The 22,548-nt window shown below is 36.2% G+C and overlaps 2 protein-coding genes across 2 annotated transcripts; both read right to left on the reverse strand.

Annotated features, from left to right (window-relative positions):
* Positions 1 to 6,465: 6,465 nt before the first annotated feature.
* LOC306858840 (calcium-binding protein 5-like) lies at positions 6,466 to 8,384 on the reverse strand (the record flags this gene model as incomplete). Its single annotated transcript, XM_079399600.1, has 5 exons — positions 6,466 to 6,485; positions 6,934 to 7,081; positions 7,169 to 7,278; positions 7,494 to 7,637; positions 8,312 to 8,384. The coding sequence occupies 5 exons, from the start codon at positions 8,382 to 8,384 to the stop codon at positions 6,466 to 6,468; spliced, it is 495 nt and encodes a 164-aa protein (XP_079255726.1).
* A 3,825-nt stretch (positions 8,385 to 12,209) lies between these two features.
* On the reverse strand, positions 12,210 to 18,030 carry LOC306857568 (aspartate beta-hydroxylase domain-containing protein 2-like). The gene is made up of 7 exons (XM_079397568.1): positions 17,861 to 18,030; positions 17,689 to 17,764; positions 16,823 to 17,265; positions 16,505 to 16,711; positions 14,439 to 14,646; positions 13,628 to 13,741; positions 12,210 to 12,843 (listed from the first exon to the last, which is right to left on the reverse strand). Exons 3-7 carry the CDS (start codon positions 17,246 to 17,248, stop codon positions 12,734 to 12,736), a joined length of 1,065 nt encoding a protein of 354 aa, XP_079253694.1. The 5' UTR covers positions 17,249 to 17,265; positions 17,689 to 17,764; positions 17,861 to 18,030; the 3' UTR covers positions 12,210 to 12,733.
* Positions 18,031 to 22,548: the final 4,518 nt, after the last annotated feature.

Below are 22,548 nucleotides of genomic sequence, written 5' to 3' on the forward strand. Positions count from 1 at the left end.
GCTTTGGCACATTTTTTCGAAACAGTCTTAACATTCTCTAAACTGTGAGTGCAAATGTCACAACTGTCACAACTGCAAAATGTAGTTACTCACCCAAAACATTTCAATCATGCTTCAAAACCTAGTTATTATATCAGTAATTTGGCCAAGGCCACCAAAATATAAAGCATTTTTGTCATCGTGTGAGCCACACTGGTCAAAATGTTTAGTTGTTTTTTCACCATGACAGTCAACCATGGAAATTAAGGTTTTATAAAAAATAATAAAAAAAATCTGATATTTGTTGAGGAGTCAATAGTACACAAAAAAACGTATATGAGCATTTGAATTTATACAGAACATTTATTTTTGTACGAATGTATTCCGTGTGAAGTGTAAGAGTGCACTCTGTTAGTATTACCTGATGTAAACTATGGCAACAGTTACTGTACTGAAATGCAGAAGATACAATACAGTAACTGCACATTTTACAGTGGCCTTTTATTGTGGCCAGCCTAAGGCACACCTGTGCAATAATCATGCTGTCTAATCAGCATCTTGATATGCCACACCTGTGAGGTGGATGGATTATCTCGGCAAAGGAGAAGTGCTCACTAACACAGATTTAGACAGATTTGTGAACAATATTTGAGAGAAATAGGCCTTTTGTGTACATAGAAAAAGTCTTAGATCTTTGAGTTCAGCTCATGAAAAATGGGGACAAAAACAAAAGTGTTGCGTTTATCATTTTGGGTAGTGTATTAAGGAGTCTATTGGTGGTAAATATCACAGTGGGGTTTAGGTCCGATTGATTCTAGAAGGCAATCACAGTTCTTCGTCTTGGGAAAAGTTCCAGCATTGGAAAAATTGGTAACATTTGATGAAGTAGAAATAAAACTATATTTATTATCAAATTGTGACTCTAAAGTCTTCCCACACGCACAAAAAAAGTGGTTCTTCAATGGTTCTTTGGGATGGTTGAGGTGCTATATAGCACAACTGCCATACAAAGAAACCGTGAAGCCGCTGTATAGTTCTTTAAAGGTTCTCTAACTATCTCTTAGCCTCTTAGTTTATTTAGATAAAGAATAAAAAAATGACATTAAAATACAGTGTATTTTCTGAGGATAACATGGTTCTCACCCTTTTTGCCCCTAAGGCCTCCGTATAAGGAACTATTCCAGCGCCCCGGCCCTTGCAAGATTTTTTGACCTCAGAAAAGCATAAAAGTGATTCAAAACAGCTTTTGCCATAGACCTGGGATACTCAAATCTGGCTCGCGAAATCCACTTTCCTGCAGAGTTTAGCTCTAACCCGGAGTATCACTGTCATAGACCTTTTCACATTTTTGTGTTTCTCAGCAGCGGAAGTCGTCATTTGGGTAAACTTTGAGAACAGTGAAATAGGAGAGTACCACAAAAATATATTTAGCATTTCCATTTGCTCAAATAGCAAAAGAAAAAAACTCCACGATAGTGTTTTCATGACTTTCAATCAAAGGAAATAAATTGAGAGAGACTGATAACGGCAGTCAGAAGAGTGAACAATGCCAAATTTACCATCCCTTTTTTGGGGAGAGAGGACATACAACCGCACACTCGCTTGCAAATAAGCTTGTTTATTTTACATGTAAGTCTGACCATTGATACACGTCATCACAGTCTTGTGAAAAGGGTCCATTGTAGTAAATTCCCATTAATAGCAAACATATGAGAGTGGAGTTACATATCTGAAATCTAAGGAGGACAATGAGGTCTCTCTTATGGTTCTGCATAACACCTTGAAAGATATGTGCTATATAGCATAGCACATAAAATTCCCCATGCAGTGAACCACTTTTAGTGCTATTTAGCACCATTTTTGTTTAGAGTGCACATGCTGTGATTTCAACAGGTGAAGAGACTGAGCAGAACACAAAACCTGTTATATCATAAAGTTTTTAAGCAGTTTAAGAACAGAAAACATCCTGCTTTAAATACCTAAATACTGGATTAAATGCACACAATGAGTGGAAGACAGAAGGAGAGTGTGATGGATAAATGTGAGATTATGTAGCGTGAGAGGGAAAAATGCTTATATAGTGGGAATAAAAAATAAAAATAAATAAGAAAACCGGTCAGCATTACGTAATTTATCTTTACGTATTCCCCCAGACATGCTCTGACTTCATGTCTGCTCCAGCCAGGGCGACCTAATGTTTATCATCAGTTATCATAGGACCCACTTATTCATTTTAGACTGATTTGATATGGCTTCCCTGCAGCGACGTACTCTGAAACTATACATGTTTTATGTTTTAAGTCCTGGTGTTTTCTAAATGAAAACATTTTGGTCTATGCAATGCTAAAAAATATTTGGGGTGTTGCTTCCTGAATTTGATTTGATAGGAAATATTAATAAGGGTGAAATGTTATATTTGTATGAATAATCCTTTAATGGTCTAAAAAAGCTAAAATTGACAAAAGTTTAGATTTAATGTCCTACAAATGTCTTGCCTCAATAAACACCTAATTTGAAGTGAAGTGACATGTGGCCAAGTATGGTAACCCATACTCGGAATTTGTGCTCTGCATTTAACCCATCCAAAGTGAACACACACCCGGAGCAGTGGGCAGCCATTTATGCTGCGGCGCCCGGGGAGCAGTTGGGGGTTCAGTGCCTTGCTCAAGGGCACCTCAGTCGTGGTATTGAGGGTGGAGAGAGCGCTGGACATTCCCTCCCCCCCACCTACAATCCCTGCCGGACCTGAGACTCGAACCCACGACCTTTGGGTTTCAAGCCCGACTCTCTATCCATTAGGTCACGACTGCCCCACACCTAATTGCTGTACCTTAATACTGTAAATTTAGGTATGGGGCAGGATTTAAGAATCTAAAATATGGTTATGCAGAATGAGGCATTAATGTATGCTTTGTAATTACTAATAAATAACCAACATAATTTGCATGCTTGTTAATAGTGAGAATTGGTCCTTAAAATAGTGTTACTTTTTTTTAAACAACTGACCTGAGACACAATTTTCTCTGTAGACCACACATACACACAAAAAAAGATATTAAAATATAAAACAGATAGATAAAAAAGTAGAATGAGTTTCAAAAGTCTACTAGTTAAAATGCCTCTATTTGCATTTTTTTAACTGTATGCATTATTTTGCTATTTAATTGATTTATTTACGTAGATGTATTATGCTTATGCTTATTTGATTAGTGACCTAGAAATAGTGCAGAATATTTCTAATTTATTTTATGTCAGATGATAACATCAAGGCTATAATCTTTATGACTCCATGGATACCACACCCATACATAATCCTAAATACCTTATTCATAAACATTAAAATAATCACATCAGAGCAAATAAGCCTTCTAAGCTATACGATTTACTAGGAACCCCGGAACAAATGCACTGGTTATGGTGTAAGTCTGTGCATGTGTATGCATTTCTCCCAGTTGCACTTCAAGAGAAACAGACCAGATGTTATTAATGGCTTAGCAAGGTCTTTCAGCACATCTGGCACAGAGGTTTATCTGCCTGCCTAAATCAGGAACAATAGATGAATTTAATTACAGGTCAGATGATATTTGTTGTTTGCTGTATTTAAAGAGTGCGAGGTCTTGTATGGTTAAGATAAGGTATACTCAGCATGCTGACTGCACAGAGGTTCATCATGGAGCAGATGTTTTAACAGCAGCACAGGTTTAACAGATCAGCTAGAGAAGCGTGAGCTGAGCAGATTTGTCTTGGAGTTCATGGAAATGCGTGATCAGCTGACGAGGTTAAAGGGATTAGTGGACTGCAGGATTTGATCATATTTATTATTATATTTTGTTTCCCAGTGGTCTCTACTTTAATGCCATTTTCAGGCCATAGTGCAATGTACAAGGGCCAATAATCTGTGTCAGTGTTGAGATTATTGGTCTAATGCAGAATGGTCTTTTGTGTTGAAGTCCACTTAAACAGATGTTTCACTTTTTATTTTAAACTTTACACTTTGTATCAAACTGATGGATCATCTCTCACAGGTCATTATTCTCATAAGATATTTCAAAAATGTATTTTGTGTGTGTGTTCCACATAAGAAAAAAACAAAAAATATTTTTGGGTAAATTATCTTTAAACAACAAAAAAGTATATTAAAATAAAATAATTTAGTAAAAAAAAAAAAAGAATAATTTATAATATTTTAAATGTATTAAATAGTATCCATTCATATAGATATAGCCTATTATTATCCACACACTCACACATACATACTGTGTGTGTGTGTGTGTGTGTATTCAATTCAATTCTCGTTTATTTGTATAACACTTTTCACAATACAAATTGTTTCAGTTTCACAGAAAATTAAAGTTAAAGCTTATCAGTGGTGACTAAGGGTGATATGGCATAAATGACACACACACACACACACACACACACACACACACACACACACACACACACACACACACACACAATATATTACAATTCTTGACAACCACTCTGTAATGAAATATTTCTGAAAATAGGTCATAATATAATTACTGATATTATTTTTTTTATTTTTTTCTATTAACAAACCATTAACTACACTTTTGCCTCAAAAAAACAATTTGCTGCTTGTTAATCGTTAGTAAGGTAGTTGTTAAGTTTATGTGTTGGTAGGAATAGGGATGTAGAATATGGTCACGCAGAATGTAAAATGCTACTAATAAACAGCCAATATGTTAATAATACTAGTTAATAGTAAGAATAGGTGCCTAGATTAAAGTGTTACCTTTTTTTTAAATTAATCCCACATCTGTTTGTATTACTCTTATTTGTAAGTTGCTTTGGTAAAAGTTGCCGCCAAACAATTCAAAATGTTGATTGATCTTGCATGAGGAAATGAAATGAGATTATTGCAGACTATTTCTTTCATAATATTTACTCATGTGATGCACTTTCTATTTCAAATGTCTATATGTGTGTATGTACAGACACACACTGATGCACTACAGCAATTAGAGAGAGGATAGACCGTGGCCCCGTCCCCTGATGACATTTGTCATTTTCACTGATGATCTTAACTAAAGCCCAGATGATCAAATTACAGCAATATCAGGTCATACACACACTAATGCAAAATTAATGACAATCTGAGAGAGTTTTTAACTTGGTTTTATGCCAAAAGTTCAAGAATGCATGTACAATGAAATACACAATCCAATTCTGAACATACACTGAAATATTGTTACACAATACTGATATATGACAAAATGATCATTTACAGAGTTTAAGGAGGATTTAGTGTTTGAGGTCATGTAACAGTAAAGCAAAACAAAGTGGCACTCAAAGAGTAAGATAAAAATACACAAACAAAATGGTATAAAATAATGTTCCTATATGCATAGTACTGTCGCCAGTGATTGTGTTGGCTGTCTTGAGTCTCTGATGCAGATATTTTCTTCTTTGGAGTGATTTTCAGGCCTTCTTCAGTGTCTCGGGTGTTTTCTCAATTTTTAGACATCATTCTGACAAACTCTAAAGGAGAGAGATAAAAGTTGATATACGGTGAGATTGTCTAAATATCCAGTCCATCAGATGTTAAAGGTGCTGTATGTAGGATTGACACCTAGCAGTTGAATATTGCAGTCCAAATTTTCCAAAACAATGTTTTTTTTCACCCGGCGCCTCCTCCTCAGACTTGATGCACGCGCAGGTTGCCAGATTAATGACACCAACAGGAACGAGCGCACATGGCGATGACTGAAATTAAATACGCTGTGTTTTCCGCTAACTGGCAACCCGGGGTGATTGGGTAAACTGGCAGTGGGCGGGTTTCACAAACCAAAACAGAGACCGACATTCCGGCCCGGAGCACACATTTTCAAAGGAGAATAACTGACTGTAGCATTGTTTTTCAGATAAACAACTATGTAAACTTGGCATGTTTCTTAAATATCTGCAAACATATTATGGTATTTTTATGCTTTAGTAGAGTCAAAAACTTACATACAGCACCTTTAAGTAGCAACAGTGACTGCCTAAAATGCCTTATTGATATATTTGCTTCTCAATCCCCAATCATGTTTACATTTTAGATTAATTATTATCAATATTATTCTATGTGACCTTTATTCATTTGGGTAATCCAATGAGATTAAAATCTCTTTTCCAAGAGAGACCCTGCCAAAATATTAATCTAGAAAATGGTTTCTGATATGTGGAAACGTGTGCATTTTTGTAAAACACTTAATTTTTGTTTTTAAACACGTGTTTTCAGAGAATAGTAGATTGTTATGCCATTAGCAAATATGTTATTCTGTCAAAAATAAACAATACTAATATCGTAAAAAAAAAAAAATACACCTCATTAAAAAATGCTTAAAATCTTATGTCATTTTGTATTTATTTAAATTCGAAACATTTTTTTTTTATAAAAACAAAAGTACTGAGTGGCACATTTAAAACACATGTACTTTTTCTAGTGTCAGGGTTCAGAATGAGCACGCTCTAGACCTCTCAGTTGATCTGTGTGATTCCTGTGAGACACATGAGAGCATGTGCTCATGGCACGTTTGAGCTAAACTGCTCACTCTACACAGCCATGACCCCAGCTGTGAATGAAGCAGCGCAGGTGTAGGATCCCTTACAGTCTTGTTTGTTTAATTACTAAAACACCTCCGCTGCTCCGACGTTCATATATTAAAGAACGTTCAGTTTCGGTAATTACTGAATGAGGTCAGTCTAGCAGGATGGTGTCTAAAGACCCCTTTCCACATTTGGAAAGGATCTGTTTGTATTACAGATGTGTGGCAGTGCTAGAACAGATTGGGAACCAAACAGCCTCTGACTTCCACGGTAGAGAGAAAAATGTCAAGTCAGTGGCTTCCTGTCATCTTCTGTGTTCAGCAAAAGAAAGACACGCATACAGGTTTGGAACAAAAATGAGGGTGATTAAGTATTTGATTAAATATGAATCTATTTTACCCTCAAAATCAACGGTCCCGTCTCCATTGTTGTCTGCTTCTCGGACCACGGCTTCTATTTCCTTCCTGTTCGTATTTTCACCAAGCAGTTTTAGCATCGCATGCTTCAGTTCTTCGATGGTGATAGTGCCGTCACCGTCCATATCAAACTACAGAAAATTGCATTCAAAGATTACACTATGCTTTTTATTTGAAAAATGTGTTTGAAATTGAAAGAAAATGGCATATTTTCTTACCTCTCTAAACGCATCTTTTAACTCTTTTAGTCCGATCATTCCAGCCGTTTCTGCCAGAAGCTTCGGGGCCATGAGTTCAACAAAATCCTGGAAATCTACACTTCCTCCAACTGAAAAAGAGGCAGATAGAGAATAAAGATTAGGAGAAAAGATCCACGTGATCAACAGATGATAAATAAATAAATGAAACCTCCATGGATTAAGAGAATAATCTACAGCGTTTCAGCCAGACTGATGAACAGACATTAGCACAAAGTACATTGACTGGAGCAACAAATCACAAAATAGCTGCTAGCGCATATGTGAGAGAGACATAAGATCTTACGGTTCATGTTGATGTTCTGGCTAAGTTCAAGCAGTTCCATCTCAGTGGGCATGTAGCCCATGGTCCTCATCAGGTTGCCCAGATCTTTACAGCTGATCAGACCATCCTTATCCTTATCAAACTCAGCGAACGCTTCTCGCAGCTCTGCAACACGCACAAGAACATTCAGTTACTAGGTTTCTAAATGACAAACTGTTCAAACACATTGGAAATCTGGGATTTTTCTTTTTTCATTTGAACCTAAAAATATACATTTTTATTTCCAAAAATTTCAAGCTAAGAAAAGTGATGCCATACACTGAAAATAGTTTAGATTCTTCACTCTGTGTAGGTCACTAATCAAATAACTAAGTCTGGGACTTTGATCATGTGATTTTGTACAAAATTTGGATCATTCTCAAATCAGGTCGAGTTCATGCAGCTCGAGTTGATTTGTTTTTAAATCTTCAGCTTTTCACTTTAATTTATAATGTCATTTTTGTCAGCAAATGTTATATTAAATTTAAAAAGATGATAAAATAGAAGCAGTTTCAGTGGGACTCTCAGATCCTGATGGTTGATTTCAGTGAACTGCATCGGCAGCTGGTGTTTCACATCTGGTTTGCATCTTATTCTGTAAGGTTAATCTGGTTATATAAATGAACCAAAAAGTGTAGGTGAATATTTGCAAAACAAATAATAATTTCATTTAAAATAAATGATCAGTTACTCTGTTAAAAGTAAATATTATGTCTGTTTTAATTGTTGATTTTAAATACAGTAATGTAATTCAATTTGTATTTTATTTCACGGTAAACGCAGTAAAACAAACAGCTTACCGTCTATCTCCTCATCAGCGAGCGGACGCTCCTGTAAAACAGCAACAGTTAGGGTTCCTTTGTATATGTGCATCAGTTTGACACATTTGTTTGTATTTAGTAGAATTGAGCATAACCTTTATATAAATTTGATGTAAGCAACAATCAGTTGTCGATATCTTTTAAAATCATATCATTATATTTTCTGCAGTCGCTCATTAATCTCTTATATCCACTAGCATAAAGAGAGATCATTCTTTTGCTATAGACCAGCTCAGGTATTTATAACCCTAGATGAGTATTAGCTGATTGTTTTTGGATGAGTTCAGCAATAGTTTAGTATGTAAAAACAAACTATGCTTAGATTAGTGAGGAACTTCAGGTAGAAATCAACTGCTAGAGCTTGGAATTGTGTTGTTTTGTAATGTAGCAATGTTATTGGTATCAGCCAATACCAGAGTACAGGACAAAAATAAATAAAAGACTAGATAAAATCAATTGACTTACAGTTTTTTTAGCTCCTCTCAGGAAAATGCACGCTGGCCCCAAACTCATATCTGACAGCTTTTTCTCTGTGTCTTCTGTGTGCCTCTAAAAATATTCAAATATGTAATATACTATAATGTGACAACATTAACTTTTCTTAAACTAAACTCTGCAGCTACTGAATATAACACCAAATTTTCTCAACATGCCATCAAATACATTTCAGTTGTTTTATTTATTATGAATATGGTTTATAATCCAAAATATATTTCTTCTGAGACCATATATATATATATATACATAAAAATACATTCAAAATATTTTAATATTAGTTAAACATATATTAATAAAAAAGCTGGTAACACTTTACAAAAAGGTCATATTTGTTAACATTAATGTATAACTAACATGAACAAGCAGTGAGCAATATATTTTTACAACATTTAATCTTAATCTGTGTCAGTGTTAGTTATTAAAAATACATTTGCTCGTTGTTCACAGTGCATTAACTAATGTTAACAAATAACATTTTTCATTTTAAAAATGTATTGGTAAATGATTAAATTAAGACATTAACATAATAAATATTGTAGAATTATTGTTCATTTTTATGTTAACAAATGTAACTTTTGGTAAAGCGTCACTAACAGAATTAATTAATTAAACTCTATAGTAAGACAATACTAGAGTAAGCCTGTGCCTAAATATTTATACTATAAACTTATACAGCTGCGTAAGACTTATTTTGCAGTTCAGAGCACTGTAACTGAAGTTTCTAAGACAAATATTCCCTCACCTGTTCTCAGCTCCTCTGTCCACAGGCAGGAGTGGAGGAAGGGCAGTCCTCGACAATTTTATTCTGCTTTATGGTGTTTATGTCAGCCAACACTTCTTTCCTCCTGTTCTTCGATTCAGAGCAAGAACAAACCTTTCTGACTGTCAGTTACCAGCTCCTGAATGATTAAACGATACAGAGGGAGGGAGCAAGTCAGAGAATAAACGCATGAGTGTGTAAGAGACGATGGGAGAGCAAGAGTGAGAGAGAAATACAGTCAGAGAGATCAAATCCAGCTTCTTAAACAGAACCAGACAAAACAAGTTTCTGTGGCTGCAAATGGCTGACCTGCTTTTTATTATTATTCAATTTAGATTTTTCCCTTTAATCTGCATGATCAAAAAAACATTTGCACTAATTTATAATTCAAATTCTTCATAAATAAGCTCTATATGATTTACATTTGTTTTTGGCAAAAACACCAAACAAGGTTACCTTAAACAAGGCTCTTCAATGCTGCTGTGTCCTTCTTTACTGCAGATGTAGATGTATCACAATCCACATGTATATGCGTTTAATATAAGGGATGAATATAATGACGTATTACACCGTCATCATGTTTGTCTGTCAGTATGTTATGCATGCATGCATGGCTTGTTTGTTACGTAAACTCCTAATGCAAAGCATTTTCTTGAATCCTGAAATGTGTTTGCATAAGAGTTGCCCAGTAATCCCAGAGCTCTCGGCACTCACCACCAGTACTGTCTGTTAAGTACAGAGATAGTGGGGGTAAACTGGTCCGATCAGAAAAGAGGATTAGAATAGAGGAATAGAAAAAAAAGTCAGAAGATCATGACAGAATGAGTTATAATGAAAACAAGGAGCAAGAGGAATGAGTTTTGGAGAGGATGTGGAAGACTGATGTCATTATAGGTGCCTCTGAAACAGCTTGCAGACAGAGATGTGAAATGCAATAGAAAAACCGAAATATCAACGAGGAGAAAAACCTCATATTACTATGGAGACAGTGTGATCACAATGCTTTGACATCTTCAAAATTATTTTTTGCATTCTCTTTTCTGTTGATTGAACCAAACTCATTAAACAGGACAAAAATAATAAAAATATTTTATGGATAGTCCTATTTGAAGAGATTTAAAGAGGAGTAGAAGGCCGTTTTTTAAGCATATTTCATAAATGAACTGCATTCTGAATAAATTCAGAATAAAAAACTTAAATTATATATTTGAAAAATAACTCCACCTGGTGCCAGTTTCCTTAATTATATGACAAACTCTATTTAACTGGAATAATTTCTCTACTTTTTACTGAAATTGCAAGATGGCGGTCTGCTCTAAAGTGACTGAAACCCTGTGACAGGAGGCGGTCCAGATGAAGGCCAAAGGGATGAAGCTTTCATTCATGGGAAGAAAAGTTGGTCGTTCCAAATCTGGGATTTCTAGGATATCGCAGGTTTACAATGACATCAATTAAAGTCTCCCAAAAGCCTGGTCGTCCACGTACAGTATAACAAGTGCATGAGAGGACAGGTTAATGCGGAGACTCTCAATGGGGAATGGGTTCAACACTGCAGCTGGAATCGCTTGCCAGTTCAGTGCTGAAAGATGTATAGCATGTTGTGTGGAGAGAGGAGAACTGCTCCAAAGTTCACTTTAGTGATGAGAGCCAGTTTAATGTATTTAGGTCTGATGGGAAACATTATATTCATCGTTATTACTGAGGAACGACTGAACCCCGAGAGCGTAAAGAAGTCAGAGAAAGGTGGAGGAGGAAGTGTTATGGTTTGGGGGATGTTGTAATCCTCTTTCATGCTACAATGCATGGTTACTGTTCAGTTTTCTAAATTTGATCTCTGTGTTTTCCACAAAATGAAGGTTTTTGTTGAAATGCCTTGGTTATATTGTCAAAAATGTTGGTAGAACAGTGGTATACCTACAGCTAATATTTCTTCAAATTTTGAGTGATGAAGATTAACAATATTTATAGATTTTTTATTTTATTTTTAATTGTATATACTGACTCGGATATTAGAAGTTGAGGTAGCTCAGTCAGAGCTGCATTTTTGTTACTGCTTTTATGCAGAATGTGTGTGTTTGACAGCTATAATCGCTGTTTAATCTTGTTGTGTGTGTCCAGTGCGTTGAAGCACATTGTCATAATATCTGGTGGGATTATAACATCTGTCAAAACATATCTACCACTTTTTAATATGGAAAAAAAAGCTTTCCCTAGTAAAAAAGTAATATAATATAAATTTATTTTATATTAAGTATAGTTCAAATCTATTAACATATTTACTGACATATTGATTGAGACTTCCTGATATAAAAATTATAATTAAACTTTAAACACATTTATTTCTAAAAACATATAGCTGTCTCTTTCTGTCTGTCTCTTCATCTTGCACTGTCTCTCATGCATTTTTGATTGTACACAGGCCCCTGAACCCCTTTGTGAAATTCTATCTGCTCTCACAGGGTTCAATGCAGAAAGATAAAGTTGCTGACAAAGGAGCCCTCCAACCCCAGGTGTGTGTTTGGGTGCTGAGTGAGTGTATCGGTCCCGCTGTAAGTGTGTCATGGTGAGTGGAATCCGATACTTCCTCTCCCTTCAATGCCATCAGGGACTAGAGAGATTAAATTTAACAAAACCTTTTATTTTTTTAATTTAACTCTTCTGAATACATACTTGATTTGCAGGACAGTCATCAAGTGCATTGGTGGCAACACAATCAAAATTCACAACGCATGCAAGTAATCTGGTCATATACAGTATGCTGTCTTCAGTGTGTGCTTCACAGGTTTGAAAATAAATCACCATCTGATGAAATAAAATATATAGCATAACCGTGAGTCACTTGTACAGTATTTACGGAGAACCATGTATCACAGTATACATCAGAGAGGTAAGGAGGAGAAATCAGGCACAAAAACGATAGAACAGGAGCGTGGGATTATCAAGACAGGCACAAGTCAAATGTAGATATGACGTTCAAAAATTGTTCGCGTGTCGTCACAGTATATGTGTGCTCCGGGCTCAACATAGTCGATATGTTATCTGATCTGTATGATAAATTTGCAGAACTTTAAAACAACATTTTCTGCATTTTAATATGACATGAAGTGGCTTTGACTAGTGCATCCTGGGAAATACAGCTAGAATCACTGCTCAGGGGCAAAGATGTAATCTAGAGCCTGTCTCTCTGCTGCAGCCACGTTAGGATGCCACAGGTCCGCACTGAAGATAACTCTGGGACCCTCTTCTGCTCCCCCTAGAGGACAAATATAAAGATGTTGGTTACATAGAAGACCTCTGTAGAATCTCAATTGTTTCTCCTAGACTTTAAATATAGGGAAAAATTGAGATCTCTGCCTATATTTCTTTGTCTCAATTTCTACTGGGGTAATCTCACTTTTGTGTCCTACAGTATCAGAAGAGTCTACACTCTTTAAAAAAAAAATAAAGGTTCCAAGAGGTTTTATAGTGATTCCATAAAGAATCATTTGGGTTCCCAAAGAACATTTCAGTTCTTAAACGGAAAAGTTTCATGGTTGTTAAAGGTTCTTCACGGAACCATGCCAATAATGAACCTTTTAAGATTATAAGATTATACTGTCACAGTCTCAACAATGTCTCAAAATCCAATAGAAATATAAAGATCTTGATATGAATGCAGACATTTCCCATGTAATTCTAAAATATATATTACAAATATATTATAGAATCAGTAACAATTTGTGTTGATTTTATTTAAAAGGATTTACATATTATATAAAACCGGATTAGTTGAGCGTTACATGAAATATCTGATTTTAAAAGAAACATCTCTGACCTAGTTGACACAAATATGAAGCACAGCGACAGAAGCATCATACATCTTCAAAATGATCCATGTTCATGTGCAAGTGAGAATATGGTCTTTTTTCATCTTCAGATTGCCTGTTATCTTTATTGTTGTAGTTTGGTGAGCTAATATCGATCTGTAAGTGCTCTTGTTAGCTTCAGTTATCTGGCATATTATGATTAATGAGGTTTGTACAATGTAGTTCTCTGACCATTGTGTGAGATGGTATGCAGGAAGGAGTCATCCACAAGGAGGCAGTGTCCCTCTGACCAACACTGAGGCTCTCCACCCACCACCAGCTCACATTGAGCAGGCGTCTGAAGACCTGACACACAGAAACACGTAATTTAACACACTCACAGAAAAATGGCATTATGTTGGCATCTTATTTTTTTCCCCCAAATGTCGGCGAGCACAACATTGCAGCATTTGTAACATTAATACAAATTTTCTGGCCTTATTTCTTTTACATTTCATATTTCTTTATATTTCCACAGTTTCTTCCCTTACGTTACCTCAAATCATTTTGGAGCATTAAAAGTAATTAGGGAGTCAGATTTTTTGAAGAAGAAATTCAGAAAGGATGTTGAAGGTGATTAATCAAAATTCTACTTCAAGTCAATGCTGTTGTTTTGAATTTTCTATTAATTAAAGAATCCTGAAAAACTTGAATCATGGTTTCCACACAAAAATATTATTCAGCACAACTGTTTTCAACATTGATAATAATAATAAATGTTTCTTGAGCAGCAAATCAGTATATTAGAATGATATCTGAAGGATCATGTGACATTGAAGACTGAAGTAATGATGCTGAAAATACAGCTTTACCATCAGAGAAATAAATGACATTTGAAAATATATTCAAATTGTAATAATATTCCACGATATTACTGTTTCTATTGTATTTTTGAGGCATGACAATAACAGATTTCTTTTAAAAACATTTAAAAAATAATCTTCCTGACCCCAACAGTAGTTCTGTGCAGAAGAGTTTTCTTTGTTTCAGTGTTGTGACTTACCCAGATGGCAGCGCAGACGTGTGTTTGTAGGGCCATAGGCCCCTCCCAATGTGGCCCCAGGACCCAGGAGCCAGAAGCCAGCAGATCCCAGAGAGTTACTGCTGATGAAGGTTCTGAGAGAGAGGAGGGTTCGGTATGTACACGGACACGCACGACAGTTGCTGGCCACACACACTCCAGCATTATAGAGTGGGAACACTGTTTGGCCCTGAGAGATCAACACATGAGCTCATCATCATACATGCATAACACACAGCACATTTTCTCTCGATTCTCAAGCTTAGCTCTGAGGTTGTGTGTCTATGTCCTGCATTCTTATAGCCTGATTATTATGAGAGAATGATGAATTGAATCCAGACAGATCCCTAACAGCAGTGCAGTAGAGATATTGATTGGAAGATATTAAGAGAGGGCAAGAAGGACAGCCAGAGAATGAAAGAGTATTGGTGAATGTGTGTGCTGGATGAAGTAAAGTGAAGCAGAACACAAGTGATTTAGTACAGTTTAACTAAAAATAAAAATGTCATTATTTACTCCCTCATGTTTATAACCCAAATGCTGTTATTTTTTTATATGAAACACATCTTCACTGCAGCTATCTATCTATCTATCTATCTATCTATCTATCTATCTATCTATCTATCTATCTATCTATCTATCTGTCTATCTGTCTATCTATCTATCTATCTATCTATCTATCTATCTATCTATCTATCTATCTATCTATCTATCTATCTAACTATCTGTCTGTCTGTCTGTCTGTCTGTCTGTCTTTCTATCTATCTATCTATCTATCTATCTATCTATCTATCTATCTATCTATCTATCTATCTATCTATCTATCTATCTATCTATCTATCTATCTATCTATCTATCTATCTATCTATCTATCTATCTATCTGTCTGTCTGTCTGTCTGTCTGTCTTTCTAACCGTCTGTCCTTCTATCTATCTATCTATCTATCTATCTATCTATCTATCTATCTATCTATCTATCTATCTATCTATCTATCTATCTATCTATCTATCTATCTATCTATCTATCTATCTATCTATCTATCTATCTATCTATCTATCTATCTATCTATCTGTCTGTCTGTCTGTCTGTCTTTCTAACCGTCTGTCCTTCTATCTATCTATCTATCTATCTATCTATCTATCTATCTATCTATCTATCTATCTATCTATCTATCTATCTATCTATCTATCTATCTATCTATCTATCTGTCTGTCTATCTGTCTGTCTGTCTGTCTGTCTGTCTGTCTGTCTTTCTAACCGTCTGTCCTTCTATCTATCTATCTATCTATCTATCTATCTATCTATCTATCTATCTATCTATCTATCTATCTATCTATCTATCTATCTGTCTGTCTGTCTGTCTGTCTGTCTGTCTGTCTGTCTGTCTGTCTGTCTGTCTATCTATCTATCTATCTATCTGTCTATCTATGTTTCTACCTATGTACTGTATCTGTCTGTCTGTCTGTCTGTCTGTCTGTCTGTCTGTCTGTCTGTCTGTCTATCTATCTATCTATCTATCTATCTATCTATCTGTCTGTCTGTCTGTCTGTCTGTCTGTCTGTCTGTCTGTCTGTCTGTCTGTCTGTCTATCTATCTATCTATCTATCTGTCTATCTATGTTTCTACCTATGTACTGTATCTGTCTGTCTGTCTGTCTGTCTGTCTGTCTGTCTATCTGTCTGTCTATCTATCTATCTATCTATCTATCTATCTATCTATCTATCTATCTATCTATCTATCTATATATCTATCTATCTATCTATCTATCTATCTATCTATCTATCTATCTATCTATCTATCTATCTATCTATCTATCTATCTATCTATCTATCTATCTATCTATCTATCTATGTGTCTGTCTGTCTATCTATGTTTCTACCTATGTACTGTATCTGTCTGTCTGTCTGTCTGTCTATCTAATCTGGTCAACTGTGATTGTATAGTTTGTGAATATTGATACAAATCAAATAAACATATTTTAATTAGATTTTTACAGTTGTCTCTTTGAGCCATTGAAATTCCTGAAATAGCTTAGTATGTTTAGTCACCTTTGGTCCTTGGTAGCTCCACCCTAACTTTGTATCAATCCCCCTCTGGTAGACAGCTTGGAACTCAGCAAGGATTATGGGATAGCTGGCCTCCAGAACCTCAATGTCGTGACGATGAGCATCCCTGGGAAAGAAAGGTATGCTGGGAACATCTGGGAGGTAGAAGAGATGAGGCTTTTGAATGGATGGCCGATCATTAATCCTGGCCTAGACAGAAGCAAGGAAGATGCCGAGGGACAAACAGTGACATAAATGTTGAGATACAACACAAATATTTAGGAAAGTGCCTCAGGTTATCCTACTTTTCCCATCTCTGACCTGATTGCGCAGGCCCTTGTGAATTCGCCCCATGCCAGCCCAACTGTAGCGCTTGGCATACTCTTGTAGTGCTCTATACAACTTCCTGCTTTCCGCTGCAGCCTCGGTGGGGAACGGGGCATGGCTCAACACGGGTGTCAGGTAGCTCTCTGTGCCCTCCTCTTCCTCCACCGTCTCCATTGTGATAGCCGCAGATGCTTTAGGTGTAGAGTGTCTGGGGTCAACTGGGGAACGGCTTGATGACCGAGAGAATGAGGATCGGCCGGAGCAACTTTTCAGCATGCCAGAATGGGACGGTGGGTCAGAACCCACGCGGTAGCAGTACCAGAGGAAGAGGAGGAGGACGGTCCAGAGCAGCCCACTGAGGGGAGGACCACCCAGCAATGCACATGGGGGAAGCGGCACCAAGTCCAGAGACCAGGGCATAATGCTGAGAGAGTGAGCTTACAGAGAAAGAAAGAAATGATTCAATAATCATGAGCTTCATGAACTTCTTAAGTGCTTGTTACAAGAGACTTTCTTCAGTGTGTAAATCAATACTCTTTGACTTATTTCCCTTCCTTCATGTTTAATAGCCAAATAGTTAATATGCAGCTGACCACAGATAATGAACATTAATCAGTCCGAGGCTTCACTCGTGAAATATCTCTCGCTTCATTGCATAATGATTCCTACTGCAGTCAGTTTGTGTGGTCGGTTTCATTCTCAGACAGCACTCATGTTGCTGAAACATTGCACACGGGTGTCGGAGAGAGCGTGACGACGGAAAGAACCGATTTTTACCGAACGTTGCAAGTTACCATTCGGACACTTCCAGCGCGATTTTCTTAAATTTTAGGGTGTTCTGTATATGTGTGTTCTCTTACCACTTCTCCACGTCTTACTCAGTCTCTCTTTCCCCAGTCGTTCTCACCACGTCCCTTCCTCTGTTTATCTGCAGCCCTGAAAATACAGTAGATTCCGTATTCATTGCTTCCGTAAGGCTGGAAGAACGACTCCTCCTTCTTTACTGAACAGAACGAAGATGTTTTTTATTACCTTTGTCCATGTACTGACACATCTGAATCAACCAGGCCCTCGTTGCTGGGTTGTTAAGCCCTATTTGAGAATTGTATCACCCTTTCTTGCTGTTTGCCGAGAGCCGAAGGGGCAAGTTTCAGCACTGAGACGCTGGACAGCTCCTATGCAGAGCGCCGTCTACGTCTTGCGCTACTGCAGTTCAACCACTGTGTGGCGCACATGAGGTGGACAGAAAAAAGAAACACTCAATCCAACCAAACACCAGCCTGTAGTGGAGGGAAGTCTGACCCATATGATAAATCAGTTCGTTCGAACAGTTTTGATGAACTAGTTCTAAGAACGATTCAGTGATTCTTTCAACTCATCACGTGGTCACTGTTTGCGTTCCGTAAAATGTTACAATAGACAAAATTCCTGTTAAATTGGCCGGTTTTCACAGACAAGCCCTGCTAGCATGGAAATTGGTGTATAAGCACACTTTTTTTTTTTTTTTTTTTACCTCACATCTATTTTATATGGAATAACAAGGACATATTATTTAAAACAAATCTTTATTCTGTTATACTTGATTCAATGAATGTATTCTTTTACTAAGAGACAGAAAGTTAATTCCGATGGGTAGCTATTTGTTGTCATATACTGAATTTCTCCAAAATTCTAATTACCAATTAAACCAAGAGAATTGTTCTTGACACAATTCCGAAGCCTATGTTACTTTTAAAACCATGCATGGATAAACCTTGTGGAAATATTTTCATTTAAAATGTTGATGTTTTAAAACAACATTGTAGCAATGAGATTATAAGGAATGCTCTTTGTTCTGTGTCCTTACCTGCAGCAAGATTTTTTATTACCAAAGAAGATTCTTCTTTATTTGGTAATATCTCTTGGGTTAAAGCATGGAAACTGCCAAATAAGTTTTGCATCAATAACAAAATCAAGGAAATGTCTTACAAAATCTACTTCAATGTATCCTGCTAAGCATGTTTTGGAAAGATTTAAGCTTAATATTTCATATGTGAATGTTGCTGTCAAGAAAAAGAAACTATTTTGCATCTAGTTTCATTGTATTTTCATTGAAGGATTTTGGAATTCTATTTTAATAGAAAAATAGAGAGTATGATAGAAATTTGTATATTTGATGTGCTTTTTTTATACAGAAAATGGAAATTTGAATTGTAAAGAACAGCATATTATACATTTGTTTATTTTAGGAAAATACCATATACATAATTCACATTCATTCACATTCACATTCACATAAGAAGAAGTGGGCTCAATGTAAACCGAATTTTTCACATTTTATAAATGACTTTAAATTATATGTAAATGTCTTGGAACAAACCATGTAATGGTTTGAAAGTTTGAAACATACTCTGAAAGTATTGAAATTTATGTATTTTTTCCTTTTTTCTCTTTTCTTTTTTTTTTCTCTGGCAGTTAATGTTAATATGGTCATGTGAATATGAAATAGCTACCTCTTGTTCTTGTGGCATTTAATAAATAAAGCATTAAATAAAATAAAATGATACAGTAAAGTCAAGTGCACATGTTGTTTATTGTGTTATTTTTTTTTTAGTTTGCGGCCACAAGTTAACTCATAAAATCATAATTTATCATCTAAATGTAATTTACAAGTACATAATAGCCTACACAAAAAAATCTTTTAGCCTCAAAAGACTTTAAAATCATACCGTGTGCATTAGTGCATCATACCGACCTGTTTTGTGAATCGATTCACTAAAAGATCCGATTTGATCTCGTGTTAGCCTGCGGACGGACAAAAACAAACGAATAGAAAAAATGAAGGAAAGATGCAAAATAATTGTTTCTGTGGATCGAAAGGGATATTTTCTTCTCAGGATGTGAGAATGAGATACACATACTTAGCCAAAGACGATCAAATGATTACTTAAAATCTGTTTGTTGTGGTATTTGTTAGTGAGTCTGTTGACTCGGACAGGCTCAGTCTCATTTATGAGTTGGTTCATTAAAAAGATCCGACTCACAAAAAAGATTCGGACATCGCTCATTGACAGTCAACACGCCAACCGTATGGAAGGAACTGCCATCTATGCCTGCTCAACGCTCACCTGCTACCTTCCATAGGCCTAAACGGACACAAATAAACGAATTAAAAAATACAACAGAGAACGGACGCAAACTGATTTTTTCCTTGGAACGAAAACGTCATTGTCTTCTCCGTGGGTTCGAATGGAACACTCGTATTTGACAAGAACTGGGCCCGGAGCGTTCCAATGATTATTTAGAATCCGTTTGACGCGCAGCGCCAGTTGTGGTATTTTGGAGGGGGGTGGAGGAGCGAGAGACGCAGCAGCGAGAGCGGTGCTAGAGAAACACACACAACACACGAAATACTCAAAGAATCACCAGGTCAAGGGAAAAAAAACTAGAGGACTGAATTTGACGAATAGAAAAGAGAAACTGCGTATTGCGGGTGCGTATATGTCCTGTTTCTCTCTGATAGGCAGTGGTGTTTTGGCGAGCTTGTTACCTTGCGCGACATCCACCTGCGTAAAGATGCAACGGATGCGTGCATTGAAATCAGTGTAAACCATTCATGTTAATCCAATATTGCTTTACTTCAGAAAGAAATGCAGGTTTATTCAGGCTATACGGCTTGCTAATGCGTTTTAGGGGGAAATGGGCGTCTTGCGTCACAGGCAGGGATAAGAGGAGATGTTTTTGAAGCAGATGAGGAGAAGAGCGTCTGAATAAATTATCTGCCCGCAGTGTCAGCAACATCGTCTGCCCGCATGTTCTGTCGTGGTTACCATTAGTGTGTGCATTATAAATTAATGTCGAGCCTCAATATGTTTTCATCTTCCTCTTATTCATTTGTATTATGAACCCTGTTTTTTTTTTTGTTTTGTTTTTTATCAGCATCGGCGTGTGCGGTAAATACTAAATGAGGCTTGTGGTGGTGACTGGGCCACTAGCATCCCAGACCTGCTCTCTTCTACCTGTCTCTCCTGTTAGCGGTGACATCATTGATCACTGAACGTGGGCACGCCAGGGGCCCATATATCTCGTGGCTGTCAGGCCTCGAGGGCCACGGCGGGGCCATAAGATCTGATATACAACAAAAGACCCAATGACTTATGGGAATATTTTACGAGATGACGCATTTCTGCAGTTTATTTTCCTTTTGAACTTCTGAATTAAAAAACTGCAATGTTTTTAGCCGCATATCATCAGTAGTAATTGTTTTAAATTGCAGTGATAAAAACCTAATTCACCAAACTAACTCATATGTGACCCTGGACCACAAAACCAGTCATAAGTAGCACTGGTATATTTGTAGCAATAGCCAACAATTCATTGTATGGGTCAAAAGTATCAAATCACATATGTTCCATGAAGATATTTTGTAAATTTCCTACCGTAAATATATCAAAACTTAATTTTTGATTAGTAACATGCATTGCAGAGAACTTGAACTATACTTGATTTTTTTGCACCCTCAGATTCCAGATTTTCAAATAGTTGTATCTCAGCCAAATATATAGCGTCCTATCCGAACAAACCATACATCAATGGAAATCTTATTTATTCAGCTTTCAGATGATATATGAATCTCAGTTTCAAGAAATTGACCCTTATGGTCCAGGGTGATGTTTAACTAACAATTTAGCTTTAAAGACTTGTATTTTCCTACTTGTTGAAATAGGAAATTTAGGCGGGTTATAACGAAGTATTCCATGCTTTAAAACAATAGCTAATAAGCTGCATAAACCATGATTTTTGTACTTAACAGTGTGTTTTAGGTATCGGAGAGAGGGCGTTCTCATTCTAGAGAGCTTTCAGTTGGACAGAATTTGCCAGTATCTAATGACTTACACTGATGTTGAAAAATTTAAATGTGACCCTGGAGCACAAAACCAGTCTTAAGTCGCTGGGGTGTATTTGTTGCAATAGCCAAAAATACATTGTGTGGGTCAAAATTATTGATTTTTCTTTTCTGCCAAAAATCATTTGGACATTGGTTTTAGATCATTAGACATTAGATCATGCTCCATGAAGATATTTTGTAAATTTCCTACCGTAAATATATCAAAACATAATTTTTGATTAGTAATATGCATTCCTAAGAACTTCATTTGGGTAACTTTAAAGGCGATTTTCTCAATATTTAGATTTTTTTGCATCCTCAGATTCCAGATTTTCAAATAGTTGTATCTCAGCCAAATATTGTCCTATATTTTGAAAAAATTGACCCTTATGACCGGTTTTGTGGTCCAGGGTCACAAATGTTTTTGAATGTCTCTTATGGTCATCAAAGCTGCATTATTACTGTAAAACCCGTGATAATGTGACACATTACTACAATTTTTAATAAAATACTGTTATATAGTTGAATACATTGTAAAATGGAATTTATTCCTGTGATGCCAAAGCTGAGTTTTCAGCATCATTACTCCAGTCTTCAGTGTCACATGATCCTTTAATCACTCTAATATGCTGATTTGATGACATTTTTAAGTGTTATTTTATGAATAGAAAGTTCAAAAACACAGACCTTACTTGAGATTGAAATCTTTTGTAAAATACATGTTCACAGTATGTCAAAGACAAGTTTTAAAATGTATATTATGGATCTATATCAATATTTAGGAGCATACCTTTGTCACAAAAATCGTTTTTATTTCATGGTTTCTTTAAGATAATAAGCTTTGTCTTACTGT

The sequence above is a fragment of the Barbus barbus genome, assembly GCF_936440315.1.
Source record: "Barbus barbus genome assembly, chromosome: 3".
Lineage (NCBI taxonomy): Eukaryota > Metazoa > Chordata > Actinopteri > Cypriniformes > Cyprinidae > Barbus > Barbus barbus.

Coding starts and splice junctions, on each gene's coding strand:
- LOC306857568 (XM_079397568.1), bottom strand. CDS start 17,248: ATGCCCTGGTCTCTGGACTTGGTGCCGCTTCCCCCATGTGCATTGCTG. Junction 14,647..16,504: donor GGAGCTACCAAGGACCAAAG/GTGACTAAACAT, acceptor TTGATCTCTCAG/GGCCAAACAGTGTTCCCACT. Junction 12,844..13,627: donor GCATACCATCTCACACAATG/GTCAGAGAACTA, acceptor TTTGTCCTCTAG/GGGGAGCAGAAGAGGGTCCC.